This window comes from Corticium candelabrum, chromosome 20 (genome assembly GCF_963422355.1).
Source record: "Corticium candelabrum chromosome 20, ooCorCand1.1, whole genome shotgun sequence".
Taxonomy (NCBI): Eukaryota; Metazoa; Porifera; class Homoscleromorpha; order Homosclerophorida; family Plakinidae; genus Corticium; species Corticium candelabrum.
Genome location: NC_085104.1, coordinates 3,185,395 through 3,205,596, shown reverse-complemented (window position 1 = coordinate 3,205,596; position 20,202 = coordinate 3,185,395). Strand labels below are relative to the sequence as shown.

Here is a 20,202-nt window from a genome sequence, read left to right as displayed (position 1 = left end):
CCTTTTCTGGCGACAAGGACAGCCTGAACTAATGACTCTATTCCTATATTATATCAAATTGCATCACACTTGGGACGTGCTAAATCTTGAGGTCTTCTGAAGGATCTAACACAAGTGTTGCAGACGTCACAACTATTTGTTGCTCAGCTGACTGGCTCGCATTAAAAGTCACATTTTTAAAAGGTTTAATAGTGCAAGCATTACTCCATAAAGAGCAATCTCAACATATCTTAAACAGCTTCTTTTGCCCTAGTTGATATACAACAAGGGCATGTAAGACCACTGCAGTGCAAAAACACTACAGACTTTCAGACAGCAACTGACGTTAAAGTCAGAACCGATACTGAGCGACAGAAGCTCAGTAGGACAAATCACATTGGCACACACACACACACACACACACACACACACACACACACACACACACACACACACACACACACACACACACACACACACACACACACACACACACACACACACACACACACACACACAAATGGACAAATGTCAAGCCCTCCACGTCATTCGTGAATGACGTCAACCTTAAGGTTAGTTGCGGAGATAGCTCCCCCTGCCTCTAGAGACAGGGCCTCCATGCGCTATGTGGAGGCTTAGGGCCAGCACTACAATCCACCTGGAGCTTGGCCAGAGTCATCCAGGGGCACTGACTATGGCGCAGCTTTGGGACTGGATACCAAGGCCCACATGTACACGTCTGCTGCATGATGATAGGGCCAAGCCAGTGGTCATGTCCACCCCAGTCAATGACTAGGTACTCATTTATACTCCCGAGTCAAGAGAAGCAATTGTGCGTAAGTTTCTTGCTTAATTAAGAAAATTAAGCCATAGCTCGCCATCACTGTGACTTGAACCTGCAACCCTGCAAGGATGTTTTCATTCTCCAAATGCACTCTCTAACCAACTGAGCTATTGCACTACACACACACACACGCACGCACGCACGCACGCACGCATGCACGCCCGCCCGCCCGCCCGCCCGCCCGCCCGCCCGCACGCACGCACGCACGCACACACGCACACACACACACACACACACACACACACACACACACACACACACACACATACACACACACACACCTAGAACCAACCTTATTGTCTTTCCAGTATACTTTATATAAACTCTCTACATGAGCTGGCTGCACATAGGCTCGTTTAGTTGCCTAAATCACATGCATCCTTCAACGTCAATCGACTACTGCTCAGTATGTTGGTCAACTGACTTCAAAAGGATGTCTGCATAACACTTTTCCTCCTGCCAATGGAGGATCGTCACCCTTTCTCTGCAGTAGATCGACTAGAGGGCTACCTAACAGACCAATTAAATATATCAATGATTTATTCATAAAAATATCGAATACTGCCCACTGACCATCTCGACTGTACAGCCGATAAGCTTCCTTGTAACCAGGCATTGTGATTTTGTTGGTGTCCTGACTCAGTTTTATTCGTGGTAGATCATCAAGTTCAACCAACTTTCATATCAAAATCAAGAATATCATATTAGAATTAATTAAAGCTAGCAGCGACATGAACTGGTGCCATGACCGGTGTGTTAACATGCTTGATTCCAATAGAAACAGCTTATTCCATGTCATGCCGATAATTCATTAAATAAACAAGCAACCAAACTGTGTGGCTAGAATTATTCGTCAAAACACACACTATTGCCATACTTTTTACAAAATGAGACAAAAAATAAGCTTGTTTAAACAGCAATTCTTTTAAAAATTAGATTTAATTAAACTTATCTTATGCATGAGCAAACAAGCAGACACATAAAAATTAGTAGATGGTTTTGTATTACAAAGCCATTCAAGTATAGGCTCAAGAGTCTAGCCTGGGGAAGGAAGACCGGCTTGACACTCGAGTCTATCCAAGTATGACTTCCAACAGAAACACAATCATACATACCTTGAAAACACATCCGAGTGCAGGCTGTGTTTGACAAGTGACCAGGTTTGTTCCGATTCCAAATGATGTAATCTGATGACCCTAAAAGCAAATGCACATAGTACAGCTATTGGACTAATTAATTAATTAAACCAAATATGACATGCTACTAATGTCTGCCAACTATACCTGCGAGTTTAGAGACAAAAGTGTTTCCTCGTTTATCTGATTGCTTGCCACGATTTTAAGATCATTAAACCAGGGCATGTTAAACCTACAACAACACCAATATCGCTTTAAAACATGTATGAAAATATACGGAACATAAAATTGTGAGTTACTTTTCAGCTACAGCATTACAAGCATGGTATACCCTTTTAGATAGGTAAGCCAAGTCTCCCGAGTCTATTCTCACACCGACAGCTCGATAGCCAAGTTGGTTGAGTGCACAAGCAACAACGCAAAAATTAGGCATACCAGAGCTAAACAAATATCAATATTTAGTATACAAGTAAGTACCAGTTACCATATGATTAACATGATATATGGGTTTTACAAGCACGAGGGGCAGAGTTATCGCCTGAGGCAAAACCGAGGGGTATAACCAGTTACCCCACTCTGAGTGCTAGGAAGTCATATAGCATACTAACAATGAGTAATTTATACTATGGTCACGTGACGTGCATACGTGAGAGTGCAATACTACCCGAAAGTAACTTATTGCTAACTTGCTGTGCAATATATCATATATATGTACATCTAAATACGAGCTTGTAACTGGTCGCACGTCACGTGACCATGGTGTAACATCTATACTGCTGTGACATCTTTTCCACAATGATATGAACTGACCATGGTAATTACTTTCAAAATAGCTTGATATTTGTATTTATTTATATATTTATTTTAATAAAATATTTTTATTAAAAATTATAAAATAATTTAATATTATAATATCATAATAAAAATATAATAATATAAATTATTGTATAATATATAATAAATACACTGCATGAAATGTTACTTTAGTATACAGAAGTATTAATTCTACACCTAACACTGATAAACTGCTGTTAATAGAATGTATTAAGAATTAAACAAATTGAGTACTGGTACATAATCACTTGACTACAAGGTAAGCTCACAAGCTGTATTCACAACACAATTTTTAAAATTGTTATTTTAGCAATAATCAACATGGTTTTATAAAGCTAATATTGTACTACATAACATGATATCTAAACAGTGGTTTCCGCTGGAAAATTTCGATTAGTAGCCAGTCACATGGCTAATGGAGTTTGTTTGTTTATAGCCAAGCACTTTATTTAAGAGCCAAGAAAAACTAGCCTAAACATCAGACAACTAACAATCTAAAAGACAACAACTACTATTGATTCAAGTTTAACCTGGTCAGACAGGCAGACATCATTTATCAATTGTTGCAAAATGTATAGTAATCTGACACATGTCATGCTCAAAGAAACATAACTGTGGAAAAGACAAAGTCTAAACACCAGACTTCAACTGTCTAGTGCCATCCTCCTTAGCTTTCATACCAAAACATAAAAGCTTCGTCAAAATTGAAGTCTTGAAGTTTGCTCGGCATCATCAAAGTTCAGCATCATTGAAGCCGTCGTCGTCATCATCTTCCTGGTGGTTTCTACCACCTGCTTTCATTTTACTTTGGCAGACTTCTTCAGAACCATGACTGTCATCTTCACTGTGATGATTTCCAGTTCAATGCTTATCAAGGAAGTCGTAAATTGCAAAGAGTGCATGCTATGTGCAGGACATAAGAGTATTCTAGTCCTTGGAGCGCCAACACGTTGCACTTGTTAGCGAGCTTTAGCGACTGTGTTTGCCAGATTTGATCGAGAGGAAGGCATACACGGTACACAGTAACAGCTAGCCAAAGTGGCGAGGGTGTATCACCATTTTATTGCCAGCAACTTCTATCTGTAGCATTTGGCTATTTGGCGATCGTCCAGCGGAAACACTGGTCTAAAGTTTTCAAGCAATAAATAGACTTGAAAACACATTCCTACGCAATTACCTAAATGTTATCAAACACAGCCTGTTTACAAGACGTGTTGCAATCCTGAGCACAAACAGCAGACATATTGTCATAAAGTTTCACTCCTCTTACCATATAACGTCGTATGTGTCAACAAGTGCCAAGAAACTGTGTGGAAACGTAATCGCATATGCAACAAATGCAGCAAGTTCTCCCTCGTTCATTTCAGTTTTCGGCGTATTTAAAAGACTGGCTATCACATCAATATACCCTTCAACCAATGGCAAAAACTTGACAGCATGAGATGATTGGCCGGTTGCTGGTAATGGTTGTATTGTTCTCGTTTTGACTTCAGATAGACTTGAAAATGAGCTCACAAACGCGTGTGCATGTGTCCCTCGAACTGGAATTCCAAATAGTTTACCAGCCAAGACGTTACTAGTTGCATCAAAACCTGTAGATCTATGAGTTAGCTAATTTATCACATTTGATAAACGTATCACAAACCTCCAATAAAAGAATATCTAGATGCTGATACACCACCATCAGGTCCTTGCGATCGACGCAAACCAAACTCGATCAGTTCCTTGTCTGAACCAGCAGCAAGACGATGCCGTGCAGCATTCGTGGCAACCAGGCTAGCAAACAGGCACCATAAAAAATTTATAAAGGTGCTTTAACGTAAAGCAATTATTATAATAATAATAAATAAACAATATTTTTCTGTCGCAAAAGCTGTGCAGTTCCCTCTCGGGGCATACAGATTAGATAAACAAACTATAGCTACATTGATAGTAAAAGAAAGTATACTAAGCAGCAAATAATGAAAAAACTAACATTAAATAACTCCTTTCTTCAGATCCTTATATGCCCATGCAAATTAAATTACTAGACAAGAAATAGCAACAACTTGGCAATAAGTACATACACATACGTATATATAATTGTTGCCATTCAAGTTTACTAGAGTAAATCATATTCATCTTCAAAACTCAATGTCAATGGATGCAACTGTAGATATAGACCTAGATGCTGTTGTACAAGTATGTTTTCCACAAATGAGGTATACTCAGGAATGCCATTGCCATGGTGAAGGTGCTAATTGTGGCACAAGGCTTAAAAATTATGGCACAAGAACTGCCGTAGAAGTCTTATAATACCTATGGTACACTTGGCATTCATTGCTAATTAACTTACTCTATAGGCTGCAGATAAATGGCTAACACTACATAAACGGTACATAAAACTTGCTTGACTTAGCCAATTTCTCAAGTTTTGGACTTGGCCAATTTGCTGATATTAATATTAATCAAGTGTCATCAGCCATAAATAGGGCTGGCAGCACTGCTACTGCATGGGAAACGATTCTGTGCAATGTGCCGTAGCATACGCCAGTAAACTTTCCAAAAACAGAATTATTTCTTTAATTAATTAATTGCATTGTTTTGTTATCACTATGTCAGTATGACCAAGCATGAAACAGCCAGCCATATTAAATTGTTATTACTCAATGTCATATGACTGTTTGATGCATACCTTGCATAGTTGACCAAATTCAACAAAGTTGTTTCCATCAGCTGTACAACTGTAACAGAATTCGTATCAGAAGTTGGCATCTACAACTGCTCTAACGTGCAACATCTACCAGGAAGAGGACCCTCTACTCTTAGCAGAGGAACTCTTGGAAACACAAGCGATCCTTCAGCAATAGCAGACACAGTCACATCCTTTGCAGTTAGAGACCGGATGTAACCAAAGAATTCTGGCTCTGTGGTATCAGGCAGCAGCTCCTTCAGGTAAGAAACATCTGCAAACACCAAAAAATCAGACACATGGAAAGGACTTACAAAATACCTCCAAACAAAACAGAACCTAGAATCACAGAGTTACAGCAAGCACAATGAACACTCCCAAACTCAAACAAACACACAGCAGATGACAAAGTGACGTAAAGGCAAATACCATATAAGCTGAAACATTGGCAGGAATATATTTTGGCAGTTTGCTAAGAAATTGAGATAAAAGCATATTGCCGGATCAATTTTGGCAGTTGGACATTGTTATTTGATAATTACTGATATATGTCTTACCATAAGTGGTCTTGATGTGACAGCTGTGTTCAGGGCTCATATTTCCCTAACTTACTGCATGGTCTCCAACTACTGTACAGGCACAACAGACGACAAGCAAGGATTACCTACCACATCGCTGATCCACGTCCCTGATGACATCAATATATCACCTAGGCCTAATTATTTAAAGGCTGATATATTGGCAGTCGCTGAAATATCCGCCAATCAGCCAAAATAAATTTCCTGCCAATATTTCAACTTATACAGTATATGGAAAGTATGTATGGTATATCAGAGCTGAGCCGTAGAATGCCACACTGCCAGTGTGGACATGGCTGCTCGGGTTTTCAAAAAGTTGACTTTGGTCTGCATCACAAAAACTGTCACTTCCGTCCTGGGTGCTAGGTAATTAATTAAATAAGTAATAAATTTGTTCAAGGTAAACTAGTAAACTATAACGCACATGCACTTTGTACGCAGATCTGACAACAAATACCGTATAACTGGTTATCATAACTGCAATTTGAAATTTTACACAAAAGTTTAAATTATCACAAATTAAATTTCTGTGTTTCAAACAGAAAGACAGCTACTGGTATAGTACACACATGTACATGTGTTGGAACAGTGACTATCTGCAACTCCAAGCATAGGCCTAAATATCTGCAAATTATATTTGAGCGCTCAGTGATTTCTTTGCAGAAATAGCGGGTTATACGGTAGGAAGATACATGTTAATATCAATGTTTTTTGACAAAAGCATTGCATCAGCCACGCCCATGAAACGCGCGCTAGGCCACATAGGTCAAAAATTTCGTCTATACGTATAGGTGGGATACCCTAGCACACAAACCGGAAATCAATGTAAGAATACATACACAAGAAGAAAATGTGCTCTCTCTGGTGGATAGAAATAGACAAGAAGCCATTAATTAATTAAAGATCCTGGTACACACATTTATCTAAACACTAAACTCATTCAGTAGCGCCATACCCGAGTCAGTAAACCGAAAGTCACTTATGAATCTCAAACATTCCTCCAAGCCTGCAAAAATCGTAAACTCTCCGTGAAACGGGTTACGCCTGAAGAACATATCGAAGACAGCTCGGTCGTAGTGCTTCCAGTTTTTCCAGTACGCGTAGGCCATCGTTATTTGATACAAGTCGGTCAAGAGAGGCTGGACGAGACCGTTGACAACGCGAAACTTGTTTTCAGAATATGATGAACGAAAGCCATCACCGCAAATACGTTTCGCATTCTCTCCTGAATCAGAATCCATCTCGTGTAGCCTCGAGTGCACTGTAATGCGCGCATCTGTTAAGAGACGGGACATCGAGGCATAATTTGGACTAGATTTTAACCGTACATCTAAACACTACAAAGGTCTTTCTACCTTTCTGTCAGAGTAGTTAGATTATTTTCAATTTGAATCTCTTTTTTCAAGCTTGAGCTCAAGTAGATTGTAAGGTGCTTGTAACGTCCTTGGTTACGTGCAGCAACAACTCAACGATATGTATTGGTTACCAGACAGAGCGAACTAAGAACACAAGCTGGCGCGTCTACTCTACACTAAATCGAGTCTGCGCGTATGCCGTAACGCGCGCTACATGTACACTACGACATACATTACATCTCTCTTCCTTTACTAGAGTTGTACAGTCACAGGTCCAGCTTCTTAGGCTTTCGGATATTTCTGCCAGAACGAGTCACTTGCGGGTTGGCGGTCACTGGAGTTGTATTTCGGTCAGAGCTCTCCTCTAGTCTCGCGCAGCCAGCCCCTCCCCCTTTTTGACATCCGTTGGCGGGAGACGGTCTGGTAAGGTTCCTTTGATGTCTTGGTTCTGCCGACCCCTGCATTCCATGGGGCATAAAGACTTAACGATGATCTGTTAATTGAGATAAGCGACCAACCGGTGGGAACTCATCTGGTAATTAGTATCAGCTGTACGGCGAAGTTTTCGTTTCTGTGTCTGCTGCAGGTGCTGCTGGACTTTGTTCTGGCTTTAGGCGAGTTCGTTTGCTCTCACGAGTTGCGTGGCAAGAGAAGCGCGCAGGTTGTACGTCTTCTTGCGCGACAACCTTGGCAGGTGAGTTGTTCTTCGCGAAATTGCTTATAGGCTCGTCTGGACGTCAGCTACAGCGTTAAAGCTAGCAACACGACGAGCAGTCTGTCCTACACTTCACTGGCTTCCGTACTGTCACGTACGGAAGTTGCGTGATCATGCACTTCCTAGGTGAGATGTCGTCCTCGCACGTACACGCTAATTGTTGGATGCTGTTCGTTTCCCTTTAGTATGTCACTGGTGACGGTGATATCCTACGTACTGTACGTCAGTAGCCAAAGTGAACAGGGTTTGACGTACTTTTGCGAGAGAGAAGAGTATGGGCTAACGAGGTAACGTGTTGTGCGTGGGTTGTGGACGTTTTTGCGTGGGGTTTGTTGTTGTCAACTGTTGCTTTCAGTTTGAACGTTTGTCAGGGCCGCCTACGTCGACATATCATCTTTTGGTAGAAAGAAGTGGGCTAACGAGGCGATCGACGTCTTGTGTGTGAGCTGTAGATCAGGTAGACGTTGTTGCGTGGGGCCATGGGGTTTGTTTTGTCAACCGTTGCCTTCAGTTGTCTGTATATATAGTGCTTTGTATCTCTTGGTTGGGATAGTTTGCAGTTGTTTTTTCACTGTTACGTCGTCCAGCTCTAAAGCTATACATTATATTTCCATGGATGTTTGTTTTTTGTGCTGCCAACCTTTCAATAGTGAATGGCAGCGTAAGAAGAGAAAGAGACTTTATGGTGGCAGCTGTGCAGAAGCAAGAAGACTGTTGGAAGATGTCAGCCTGAACTCTTTGGGACTCCCACTAGCTACTTACTGTCAGAGATATGAATCAGATGAGTCCATATTTCTTTGCTGTAATTGTGAAAAGAAGTTGACAGATTTGGCCAAGTGTACACAACGCAGCCATGCTCTGAAGGGAGAGGTAGGTAAAGATTTGTGACAAAGCTCTAACTACAACAGCAATAGCAAGTGAATATTGTAACTTTAGATTGAACAACTGTTGACTAGTGTAGCAACAACAGTTACAAGTGGAAGTCTAGCCAAAAGACCCCATCTGGACACAACTGAGACAGGCAGCTGCACACCTGAGCAGCTGAGTCCTGCAGGAGAGAGTGCTGTGACAGGTGCAGCAGGGTCTCCAATTGTTCAGACGCCTAGTCCTAGATCCCCATGTTTACATTACACCAACAAGTCACCTGCAGTCACAGTAATGGATCAATAAAATTATTGACAATGGCTTCATAATGTGTGGTGTATGAGTAGGTAACTGTCCAGTACAGACGTGGTTCAAAGATATTCAAACTTAGGACTCCCAGGAGAAGGCGTGCTGTCAAGCAGTGTGTTCGGAAATCATTATCTGCAATGTCTAGTTTTATGCTACAGTCTAGAAAGGGAGCTGGTGCTGCAATGAGCAGCCTTAAGAATATGATCGAACGAGAAGTGAAAGGGCTACGAAAGCTGAACAAATCGACTATGTTCCTGGGCGGCAAAGAATCTCTCACCGACTTTTGCTGGGACAATGTCTGGTTGGAGTTGCATAGGTATGCTCCCACTCTGATGGACGTTCTGTCAGTTTTGGTGTTAGACCCGACAGACAACAAGCCAATGGTCTGCTTGGTGGCTGCCATGGTACTGAAGCAGAGATACAAACACTTCTCAATAGTTCAGCGTGCTATTTCTTTATTGCTCTATGGAAATGGAACTTCGAAGCAGGTAATTCAGATTGCTGTTATGACAACAGTTTGTTTACATACTATTGACCAATGGTCTGTAATTAAGGTTTACAATTGTTTGCAACCACTGATGGTATGTTTGTCATACCAAAGCACCATCGAGCTGGTAGATGTGTTGTCTCAAGATTGGGATAAGGAAGTTCGTCTTTGGTCTGAGCACTGGAAAGCATTAACCCTAGTATGTGGTCAAATTGATATTATGGTAATAAAGCATTACATTCTATTGTTCATATTAGGAATCTCATCCTCCAAGGGATGGTGGTTCTAATCTTCCTTTACTTGACACAGAACCGGCTGCAGGTCAATTAGAGGTATCTTCTGAGAGAACTATATCCCCTCGAACTTTCAGTCCTCTTGCAACATTGAGTGACATCAGTGACTCCAGTCCTTTTGCAAGTCAGGAGTTGTCACCATCTTGTCACGGAGACAGGTAAATTTGTGTGTGTGTGTGTGTGTGTGTGTGTGTGTGTGTGTGTGTGCACGGGCACGTGCGTGCGTGTATGTTTGTAGGCACATGCACATGTTGCACACAGAACTTGCTCTATTACAGATAGGCATTGCAGCTAGTGAAATATGACTATTCAGTGGTACAGTACCTGCTGCAGTGGAACAGCAGAGACATTATAGTCAATAACTAGGTCGAAATCAATAGGATTAGTGATCTAGAGGTTACTCGTTCAAGCAGTGATTACGACTGAAGCATGGGTTATAAATTGTGGACATAACATGTGTTTTTACTAGTTATAGCACTAGCGGATCCAGGATTTACTTGATTAAAGGGTTAGGGCCCATCTAGAATAGTGACATGCCCCTGCATTCCAGAAAAGCAGCTATGAGCTATGAACATACTTGAGCACTGAACAAGTGCATGTGATTGCTTGATCTTGTGTTCCAGTCACTATGAAAATGACAAGTACACTATTTAATTTTACACAGTTGTCACTTGCATATGCGCCTGTATTGTGAACAATTTCTGATTCTGCAATGGCGTTGCTACGCACGGACCTGGAGAGGCCATGGCCTCCTCAATATTAGTATGTGTAGCCTCTTAGATGCTACACAAGGTCTCATAAAATTTAGACCTTAGTAGCAGACCTCCCCAACTTTGGAGGTACGTCCAGCTACCCCCAGAAACCAGCTGATACTTCTGTTGGTTCAAAGACAGAAATTACCATGATGGATGGATGATTATGTAGTAATTTGTAGTAAGCTATTTTTCATCTGTGTAGCATGGTTTCTGATGAAGTAAGGTCAGCTGGCCAGACCTGGACTGGTTTCAAGGTAGTAGGCGACAACATAGATCGCAACGTGAGACCAGCTTATCAACGAATGGATCATAGGACCCAGTCCTATCATCATTTCCACTCAGTTGCCATCAAGGATCGTGTTGACCTTTCCTCTGCATCAAACGAGACTCCGCAAAAGAGACCGTTAGACCTTAAAAGTCTACTGTTGACCACCAACGATGTCAATAGACTGAAAGTGATTTCAAAGTCCTATTGTCAAGGTTTACATTGCAGTTGTACTAGGGATTGTTGGACATGTTAAGTAATGAACGGTTATTACTGATTTACAGGGTTGTAGTCACAAGAATGTCTGAGTTTTCTGACCAAGCAGAAGGAGTGAACTGGCATATTACATGCAAGTATCCAAATGAAATGGCTACTAAATCCACTGTGGTATGCACACGATGGCAACTGCATGAGTGGAAACTTCAAGACTTAGTTGATTTTGTCATTGTCTGCTTGATCAGGTGCCTCTGGGAGTACTGCTGCTAAATGAGAATAAACTCCCAGATATGTGCAAAATCTTGGAAATCCTTCAGCAGTACGTTCCATCTGTCGCCGTCACAAGATCGTACCATGTTGGCCAGGTGAACTTAACACTGGAAGATCATGACTTTTCTAAGGTTTTGTTAGGTGGTGACCAACTGACAGCAGCTAGGGCTAGAGGAGCTGCTGCTTTGAGAGACGGCCACAACACCAGTCATGACCGTCTAGAAGGATTTGAGGCTGTAATAGAAGATTGGCATGCACGATTAGCATTTGCCAAGGTGCTCAAGGTGCATTACATATCAAGAGGTTGTTATTGATAAAGTCTGTTTAGGTCATCTGGAAACGTTTGTATTCGGGGAAGTCTGGACAAGATAAGGGGACCTTGTATCAGCTGAAACAACTAATCAACAGAAGTGCTGTTCGTGCTGACCCAAGCAAGGATTTGAAAGCTGTAGAAGATTTCTTTTTTCTTGTTTGGCAAGCACATGTGGTTGCCAGTGCCAAGGTTGTTCTGACCAAAGAGATCATCGTTGCAGTTGATGTTCTGGCTGAGAAGATGGTTGAGATGTTTGTTGAACTATCTCCATCAGGATTTCCTGCTCATCCTGATGGTGTATACACGTACGGTCTAGAAGTATTCAACCTAGGTCTGCTGTATCACGGTTTTCATGATGCAATTCGAGAAGGTGATGGCGATCGTGTAATTTTATATTGGAAAGCACTTTTGATCATATTCAGAACATCAAACTGCCACAACTACAGCAAAGAGGCATTGCTTTTACTTGTGCAACAACAAACCTTGCCCGAAAGATTGGCAATGCAAATGAAATGGTCAAGGTTTGTAAATAACAAAGGTAGAACAGGATGTAACATCCCTTGCGATCTAGCAATGGAGCATCTGAATCGAAGACTAAAATCCATTCTTCACAACATGGGAGCTAATATCCAGCCTAGCTCGATTGTTAGAGCTGCCAAGAGCATTGGCATAGTTGATAGTATATGTACAACATTTGAAGAATCTCTTCACATCCATCCTGCTTCTGCCCATCATCCGGTGCCTACTGATTACAAGGATTTCAACACAGTTTTGGATGTGCTACTGGACAAGGACGTTTTCCAGAAAATGGATGGAAAAAGGCAACATAGCCAGTTCAAGTTTTCTCATACACTTTTTGTGCAAGGAGACAGGGACAAAATTGTTAAGTGGATGGAAAAAACATTGGGTCAGATGTTTCATAGCATTGGAATTGAAGAAGAAGAAGAAGAGGCATCGGCAACCGAAGATGATGATGGTGATGATGATGATCCAACAACTGCTGGAATGACTATTGTTTGAAAGCAGTATCTATATAGTCTCATTCATCCAAACAGCCATCCTTCTATACATTCATATACATTCATATACATTCATACGGTATTACCTTGCATGATAATGCATTACGTTACTAGCAGACAGAGACATTTGCACACCTGATGCATGCACGCTTGACACTTGCAGTCACTGCAGATTTTATACTGTGTACCTTTGATGTTATTGCTGACATATCTTTGTCTGGATTGTACAGTGTTACAGTTTGTCCCCTTGTGATAAATATAATTTCTATTATCTCAGAAATGTGTGTCAGAGTGTGATGCCTGGTGCTTGTCCTAGAGTTTTATGGGAGCATAGATCGACAGAAATACTATATCTACTGGTATATATACCGTCTACTGCTTGCTAGTTATAAGCATGGCCTAATGTGCCGCAGTAGTGTGTCTTGGATTGCATGGCTTTGGATTGGCTTGCATTCACTACTCATAGATCTCAAGACCATCCACTCATTTTTCAATATCCTCGTTTTAATTAAGATCTGGCAAACCTTTGCAGGTGTAGGGCCATCAGCAGACATCAAAAATTTATAATTTGTAACAACATCAGCCACATCTTGGGTGTAAATGAACAACAAAGGCTGTTAGATCCTTGAGGGACTCCTCTTTTACATGATTAAGGTGGTGATACTTATTAGTTACCAAGTCTGACAGACTGTGTAACAACATACACATAATCCTCAAACCGATATAAGCAGTTCCTAGTAGGCAAGGCTTAATTGCTTTTATAGTGGGTGTGACTTTTAGTGATGGGCAATGGCACAGACGGCACTGTTTACTCATAAACAATACGTGTATTAGAAAGGCAATATTTTACAGCTACAATGTAGGAAACAAAGGCATGCGGCAATACTTGTTGCATATAAATTAGTTATAATCATCTATACCCTAAACAGGAAGTTGACACCATTCAGTATCTGGGAAAAGTGGACTTTTGAATTTTGGACTGAATGGAGTGCTGCATATATATGTGCATGACAAAGCCTGACGTACAGAAGGATCACGCTAACAACATTCGATCAAATTAAGAACACTCTTCATGTCTACAAACCATTGCACAAACATCACAGCACTGGCATCCTGCAACTGGGTCCTTGTCTACACTAAACATAAAGTCAGAAAAAAGCATTTCTCTGCGACAGCAAACACTATTCTCTCCATAGTCTTTCATTCTTGATGAAACGGTTTTGTGTACGTTGCCATATATTAAGATGGCTTGGGACCTATGCCCATCACGCCCGGCACGCCCTGTCTCCTGTACATATTCTTCAATCTCTCTGGGAGGGCTCCAGTGAAAAACTCTATAAATGTCTTTGCAGTCCACTCCCATTCCAAATGCTGTTGTTGCTATCAATAGCCTCAGTGTACTTTCCGCCCTAGCAAATGTTGTTAGTAATTTCTCCCTCATTTCTACTGTTGATGCACTCGTGTACAGGTCAACTAGACGAAACTCCTGTAGGTTTGGAGCCCCAACTGGTTGTGTCAGGTACTTGCCTAACTTCCTCTTCAGACTGAAATACAGCATTGTGCAGTCAAGGTATTTCCGACAAAATACCACTGTCTTCACCATATCAGTGCCTTCCTTCATAAGTTGGCTTGACATGGTAGCACTGAAGTCCTCAATTGTCGTCATGGTCTGCACTGAGTACTGGATGTTACTCCTATTGGGTGGCAATGCAATAACTGCAACATCGTTCATTGACAAACAGTGAAGTATGCAGTCATATGTAGAACGTGTAGCAGTTGCTGTGACAGCCATTACATGCACTTCCTCAGGAATTACACTTCTGATATCATTCTGTTACATTTCTGATAACACGAAAGTCATTTCCCCTAAAAGTAACAATTCTAATACTAAAACAGGGAGAAAATCAACTGTTGATCTCATACCATGTCTTGATACAGTGTGCTTCATCAACAACCAGTGCCACCAAATTCTCTTTATACCTTGGTTTCAGAAGCATATTTCTGTACAAGGGGTTTCCGATAAGGTTTTCAGGGCTGATGAAAACAAGCTGTACTCTGCCTGATAGCACCTCCTTTATTACAGTTTCATTGCACTGTGCCTCACCGACAAACTCACATGAAATTCCTCTAGGAGATAGTTTTGTTCGCTGATCCATCATGAGGGATGTTAGCGGACTGACACAAACTACTATACTACCTTTGCAACCTATTAAAGGAACAAACAGGTACTACCCCTACCTTTTATAATTACAATGACTTTGATAGATATTACATGAAACCAACCTTTCAGTTTGTCAAACACTAAAGGCAGCATACTAAATATTATCGACTTCCCATAGCCTGTTGGCAGCAGTACAATGGTGTCTCTTCCTCGCACAAATGCAGTGATGGCCTCTCTTTGTTTTTCTTTCAACTCTGTGTATGACATTGCTATTCTAGTTTCCTCTATGGCCACCTCCAGTTGAGTATCTTTCACCAGCATTTGACCAGACATGTACATTACATTTAATATAATTGACGAGAATGGTACTGCAAACTGTCCCCAACCAACGAATACAAAGCCATATATATACAGACAACTGAAAGCAACGGTTGACAACAACAAACCCCACGCAAAAACGTCCACAACCCACGCACAACACGTTACCTCGTTAGCCCATACTCTTCTCTCTCGCAAAAGTACGTCAAACCCTGTTCACTTTGGCTACTGACGTACAGTACGTAGGATATCACCGTCACCAGTGACATACTAAAGGGAAACGAACAGCATCCAACAATTAGCGTGTACGTGCGAGGACGACATCTCACCTAGGAAGTGCATGATCACGCAACTTCCGTACGTGACAGTACGGAAGCCAGTGAAGTGTAGGACAGACTGCTCGTCGTGTTGCTAGCTTTAACGCTGTAGCTGACGTCCAGACGAGCCTATAAGCAATTTCGCGAAGAACAACTCACCTGCCAAGGTTGTCGCGCAAGAAGACGTACAACCTGCGCGCTTCTCTTGCCACGCAACTCGTGAGAGCAAACGAACTCGCCTAAAGCCAGAACAAAGTCCAGCAGCACCTGCAGCAGACACAGAAACGAAAACTTCGCCGTACAGCTGATACTAATTACCAGATGAGTTCCCACCGGTTGGTCGCTTATCTCAATTAACAGATCATCGTTAAGTCTTTATGCCCCATGGAATGCAGGGGTCGGCAGAACCAAGACATCAAAGGAACCTTACCAGACCGTCTCCCGCCAACGGATGTCAAAAAGGGGGAGGGGCTGGCTGCGCGAGACTAGCTCTCCTCCATTTCGCTGACTGCTGCTTTGGGTGTATCCGGTAGAGGTGAGGCTATATTGTCCGAGTTTAGACTGTTGTATCCGGTTGTAAAATCGAGCCTGGACGTGTCATTGACAAGAGAACTGGCTTCTGGGTACGGTCGAAGATGTCTTCGATTCCGTCTGTACTTTCTTCCACTCTTCGGACATTCTACAACAAAAGATCGTGGTGACTTGTGTTGTTGGTCGACCTTGGCTGGGAGCCAAGCGTTTGATTCCGGCAGTGGTGCCATCCTTACTGCGTCTTCGGGTCGTAGAGATGGTAATGGTTTCACTCCTGGTCTGGAATCATAGTATTGCTTTTGTTTCATCTTCTCCATCTGGAAGTGTCTCTGAACAGACTCTCTGTTGTAGGAGGTATGTTCTAGTAGCTTTCTGGATGAGGGAAGTGTGTTACGAGGACGTCTTCCCATGAGCAGTTGAGCAGGTGACAGGTTGATGCCTTCTAACGGGGTTGTTCTATAGTCCAAAAGGGCTTTCTGCTTGTCTTTGACTTTCTTCCAGAGGCGTTTCACTGTCTGTATTCCTCTCTCCGCCTCACCATTGCTCTGCGGGAAGTGAGGACTGCTAGTTATGTGGTCGACACCGTATTCCTTGCAGAATTGTTGGAAGTCTGATGAGCTGAATTGCGGACCATTGTCACTCCTGCATTTCTCTGGAATGCCGTGTCTACAAAACTGGTTCTTCAGCGCTTGGATTGTAGAGGACGTGGTCTGGTCTTGCAGCTCATCCACTTCAATGAATTTTGAGTAGTAATCTACCAGTATGAGATAGTGTTTGGACTCAAAATGGAAAAGGTCAATTCCCACTTCAATAAATGGCAGGTCTGGGACTGGTGTTGGCATGAGAGGTTCTGGTGGTAGTCTGTTTTGGTACTCCGCGCAGCGGTCACATCTCCGTACAGTGTCTTCTATCTGGGCGTTCATGGCTGGCCAGTACATTACCTCTCTGGCGCGTTGTTTGCATTTCACTACTCCAAGGTGTGACTCATGAAGTAGTTTCAACATTTGGGAACGAAGGCTCGGCGGGATTACTATCCTTGTACCCTTGAAGATGATGCCATCTTGTACTACTAATTGGTCTCGTGAGTCCCAGTACGGCCGTGCTGTAATGTGGACGTCCTCCCGCCGTTCTGGCCAGCCTGAGAGGATAACAAAGTGGAGGTTCTTCAGTTCTGTAGACGTCGCTTGTTGGATCTCCGAATGTTTGGTACCCGTGATTGGCACAAATTTGAGTGTGTTGATGTATTCGAGGTCGTCATTGTTTCCGGGATCTTCACCTGGGATGTAAGCTCTCGAGAGGGTGTCTGCTAGTTGCATGTCTTTCCCTTTTCGGTAGGTGACAGTCAAGTCATACCATTGAAGCTTGAGCATCATCCTCTGCAGTCTCATTGGTGCCGACAGTATGGGCTTCAGGAAAATGCTTTCCAGAGGTTTGTGATCATTGTATACTTGTACGTGTCTTCCGAAGACATGGTGATGAAACTTTGTGGTTGCATGGACAATCGAGAGCATTTCCTTCTCAATTTGAGCATACCTCGACTCAGTAGGCGTCATTGATCTTGATGAGTAAGCTACTGGCCTGCCGTCTTGGAGTAATACCGCCCCTACGCCTGTGCTGCTCGCATCGCATTGTATCTCTACTGCTTTCCGAGTATCATAGTAAGCTAACACTGGTGCATGGGTACACAGCTCCTTCAGCTTCTGAAAGCTTGCTTTGTGTTCATGTTGCCATTCGAACTTCACATCTGTCTTCAGAAGTAATCTCAGCGGCTTGTCCACGTCGCTTAGGTTTGGAATGAATTTTGCCAAGTAAGTGACGAAGCCTAGAAACCTTTTGACGTCACTTTGATCCTGGGGATCCGGCATCTCCGCTACTGCCTTTATCTTTTCTGGATCTGGCTTTAGCCCTTCGGCTGTGATGAGATGTCCGATGTATCGAACTGATGGTTGTCGTATGTGACATTTCTCGTAGTTGAGGCGTAAATTGTAGCTGGTGGCTCGTTCGATTACTTGGTGGAGTATCTGGTCATGATGTTTCATATCCCGGCCAGCTATCAATATGTCATCCATGATGGCGGTTGCCCCTTCGATACCTTCCAGCATCTGGTCCATGATTCTCTGGTAAATTTCGGGAGCACACTTTAGTCCAAAAGGCAGACGTAGCCACCGGTACCTCCCCATGGGGGTGTTGAATGTAGTTAGCATTGATGACTCGTGGTCCAATTTGATTTGCAGGAATCCAGACTTCGCGTCTAGGACTGAGAAGACCTTTGCGCTTGGAATGTTGCTGACGATTTCCTCAATTGTCTTCATGGGATGATGTTCCCGCCTAATTGCCTTGTTTAGGTCTCGAGGATCGATACAGATCCTCACTTTGTCCTTCCTGAGGGACACTACCATGGAGCTAACCCACTCTGTGGGTTCCTCTACTCTGGTGATAAAGCCATCGTTCTCCATTTCTTTCAATTTCTCTATGACCTTGTCCCGTAGCATGACAGGTTGTCTTCTTGTTGGATGCACTACTCCTTTGGCACTGGGGTCGATTTTGATGGTGTAGGTGCCGGGCAACGTTCCAGTTACATTTGCCAAGTCGGGGAAATCCTGAAATTCGTGTGGAAGTTGTGTCTGTGTTTCCACGCGCGTGTTCACTTTGCTCACTCTCTGTATGAGGCCTAGCTGTTCTGCTAGATCGCCTGATATGATGTTGTCTTGCTCTAGGTCAACTATTTCGAAGTCAGTTTCCAGGTCAATGCTATTGTATCTGATGGGAATTGTTGCCACGCCAAGGGAGTTGATCTTGTGGTTGCTGTAAGAGTAGAGATTTATCCGTGACCTCCTCAGGACACCCTTATTGCGTAGTTTCTTGTATTTGCTGGCAACTATGACATTACACTTTGCTCCAGTGTCAATACGGAACGTTTTGGTGCTTCTTCCTACTTCCAGTCGTACTAACCATCTGTCTTGCTTGGCTCGATGTGAGGGTTCCACAGCGTTTATGTAGGATCTGTCTTCCTCGTCCTCTGTAGAGTCGCTGTCTTGTGCTGTATAGCTGACCTCTGGACTCCGAGGCTCCATTGCGTAGACCCTGTTGGTCTTTCTAGCTCGACATACGGTCTGCCAGTGGTTTCTCTTCTTGCAGTATGTGCAGGTTGATCCTAGTGCTGGGCATTTTCCTCTTGTCTTTTTGTGTGTCTGGTCATTGCCGCATCTGCCACATGTGTGCAAATTCTGCGGTTTGTAGCGTGCCTGCTGTTCAACAGCTGGATAGAGTTGTGCTTTCTTTGGCTTGTAGATCGCCTTCTGTGGTTTGACAGCGGCTATTCCAGAGTCTTCGCCTCTCATTTCTCGCAGTTGCTGTTGTGACAGCTCGAACTGTCGAGCTATTTGTATGGACTTGGTAAGTGTAAGTTCTTGACCCTCATAGAGTAGGCGTTCCTGTACTTTCTTGTGACGTGAGCCATTGATGATGCCATCGATTAGGATGTCTTCTGTGTCGTGGAACTGACAGTCCATGGCTAGAAGGCGTAGGTCTTTGAGGAACGTGTCGAAACTCTCGTCCTCCTTTTGTACGCGTTGGTGAAATCGGAAGCGTGATACTCTCTTGTTCTTCCTAGGGCTTACGTACTCCTCGTACTTCCCTAGAACCTTTCCGGGGTCCTCCTTTTCTCCTTCAGCCCAGCTGAAGGTCTTGTGCAGTTCTCTGCCTTGTTGACCGACCCACATTCCTAGCCACCCGGCTCTTTCCGCGTTCGTGGCTTTGCTAAGAGGGCCAGCGAAGACAAACGACACGTGTTCCTTGAAGCGTTTGAACTCTTGGTATGTGTCTGTGGCATTCCAGTCCATGGATGGATGATCGAACGTGAATCCTCCTGTTGACATCGTTTTCACTGTGTATCCGAGCGTTTGATAGGTCCTATCCCGCCTGACACCATGTAACGTCCTTGGTTACGTGCAGCAACAACTCAACGATATG

At 42.9% G+C, this 20,202-nt stretch overlaps 5 protein-coding genes and 1 long non-coding RNA gene across 7 annotated transcripts in view; 2 read left to right on the top strand and 4 right to left on the bottom strand.

Annotated features, from left to right (window-relative positions):
* The window catches only part of LOC134195392 (nicotinate phosphoribosyltransferase-like), an 8,886-nt gene extending 1,593 nt beyond the window's left edge, over positions 1–7,293 (bottom strand). The window contains exons 1-11 of the mRNA XM_062664412.1: positions 6,998–7,293; positions 5,577–5,738; positions 5,468–5,516; positions 4,439–4,569; positions 4,064–4,385; positions 2,259–2,399; positions 2,107–2,191; positions 1,939–2,019; positions 1,397–1,499; positions 1,248–1,333; positions 1,116–1,187 (exon numbers count right to left, since the gene is read on the bottom strand). Of these exons, the coding sequence (XP_062520396.1) occupies positions 1,116–1,187; positions 1,248–1,333; positions 1,397–1,499; positions 1,939–2,019; positions 2,107–2,191; positions 2,259–2,399; positions 4,064–4,385; positions 4,439–4,569; positions 5,468–5,516; positions 5,577–5,738; positions 6,998–7,283 (1,518 nt within the window). The 5' untranslated portion in view covers positions 7,284–7,293. The remainder of the gene's footprint in view (positions 1–1,115; positions 1,188–1,247; positions 1,334–1,396; positions 1,500–1,938; positions 2,020–2,106; positions 2,192–2,258; positions 2,400–4,063; positions 4,386–4,438; positions 4,570–5,467; positions 5,517–5,576; positions 5,739–6,997) is intronic.
* Positions 7,294–7,743: 450 nt separating this feature from the next.
* Positions 7,744–8,507, top strand: LOC134195339 (uncharacterized). The gene is made up of 3 exons (XR_009972362.1): positions 7,744–7,917; positions 7,984–8,238; positions 8,298–8,507. It is a non-coding gene; the product is annotated as an uncharacterized LOC134195339 (long non-coding RNA).
* Positions 8,508–8,724: 217 nt separating this feature from the next.
* LOC134196093 (uncharacterized) lies at positions 8,725–11,589 on the top strand. The gene is made up of 8 exons (XM_062665174.1): positions 8,725–8,982; positions 9,049–9,267; positions 9,324–9,773; positions 9,840–9,971; positions 10,030–10,223; positions 11,023–11,300; positions 11,370–11,472; positions 11,547–11,589. Exons 1-7 carry the CDS (start codon positions 8,725–8,727, stop codon positions 11,375–11,377), a joined length of 1,539 nt encoding a protein of 512 aa, XP_062521158.1. The 3' UTR covers positions 11,378–11,472; positions 11,547–11,589.
* Positions 11,590–13,936: 2,347 nt separating this feature from the next.
* LOC134195336 (uncharacterized protein K02A2.6-like) lies at positions 13,937–20,128 on the bottom strand. Of its 2 annotated transcripts, XM_062664349.1 has the most exons (5): positions 16,033–20,128; positions 15,712–15,966; positions 15,187–15,652; positions 14,827–15,109; positions 13,937–14,769 (listed from the first exon to the last, which is right to left on the bottom strand). In XM_062664349.1, exon 1 carries the CDS (start codon positions 20,106–20,108, stop codon positions 16,185–16,187), a length of 3,924 nt encoding a protein of 1,307 aa, XP_062520333.1. In that variant the 5' UTR covers positions 20,109–20,128; the 3' UTR covers positions 13,937–14,769; positions 14,827–15,109; positions 15,187–15,652; positions 15,712–15,966; positions 16,033–16,184. The 2 variants fall into 2 exon arrangements, with proteins under 2 accessions (XP_062520333.1, XP_062520331.1); XM_062664347.1 differs by having other exon boundaries at positions 14,827–15,652.
* Positions 13,961–14,695, bottom strand: LOC134196092 (putative ATP-dependent DNA helicase Q1). The gene has a single exon (XM_062665173.1). The coding sequence runs from the start codon at positions 14,693–14,695 to the stop codon at positions 13,961–13,963; it is 735 nt and encodes a 244-aa protein (XP_062521157.1).
* LOC134196091 (ATP-dependent DNA helicase RecQ-like) lies at positions 14,730–15,397 on the bottom strand. The gene is made up of 3 exons (XM_062665172.1): positions 15,187–15,397; positions 14,827–15,109; positions 14,730–14,769 (listed from the first exon to the last, which is right to left on the bottom strand). Exons 1-3 carry the CDS (start codon positions 15,395–15,397, stop codon positions 14,730–14,732), a joined length of 534 nt encoding a protein of 177 aa, XP_062521156.1.
* Positions 20,129–20,202: the final 74 nt, after the last annotated feature.

What these genes read in the sequence shown, in the direction of transcription:
- LOC134196093 (XM_062665174.1), top strand. Translation starts at nt 8,725, where the DNA reads ATGGATGTTTGTTTTTTGTGCTGCCAACCTTTCAATAGTGAATGGCAG. An exon ending in ACAAGTCACCTGCAGTCACA is followed by an intron (nt 9,268 to 9,323) that starts GTAATGGATCAA and finishes GTGTATGAGTAG; the next exon opens with GTAACTGTCCAGTACAGACG. An exon ending in ACTGGAAAGCATTAACCCTA is followed by an intron (nt 9,972 to 10,029) that starts GTATGTGGTCAA and finishes TGTTCATATTAG; the next exon opens with GAATCTCATCCTCCAAGGGA.
- LOC134195336 (XM_062664347.1), bottom strand. Translation starts at nt 20,108, where the DNA reads ATGTCAACAGGAGGATTCACGTTCGATCATCCATCCATGGACTGGAAT.
- LOC134196091 (XM_062665172.1), bottom strand. Translation starts at nt 15,397, where the DNA reads ATGTCTGGTCAAATGCTGGTGAAAGATACTCAACTGGAGGTGGCCATA. An exon ending in AGTGTTTGACAAACTGAAAG is followed by an intron (nt 15,110 to 15,186) that starts GTTGGTTTCATG and finishes TTCCTTTAATAG; the next exon opens with GTTGCAAAGGTAGTATAGTA. An exon ending in GCACACTGTATCAAGACATG is followed by an intron (nt 14,770 to 14,826) that starts GTATGAGATCAA and finishes TGTTACTTTTAG; the next exon opens with GGGAAATGACTTTCGTGTTA.
- LOC134196092 (XM_062665173.1), bottom strand. Translation starts at nt 14,695, where the DNA reads ATGGCTGTCACAGCAACTGCTACACGTTCTACATATGACTGCATACTT.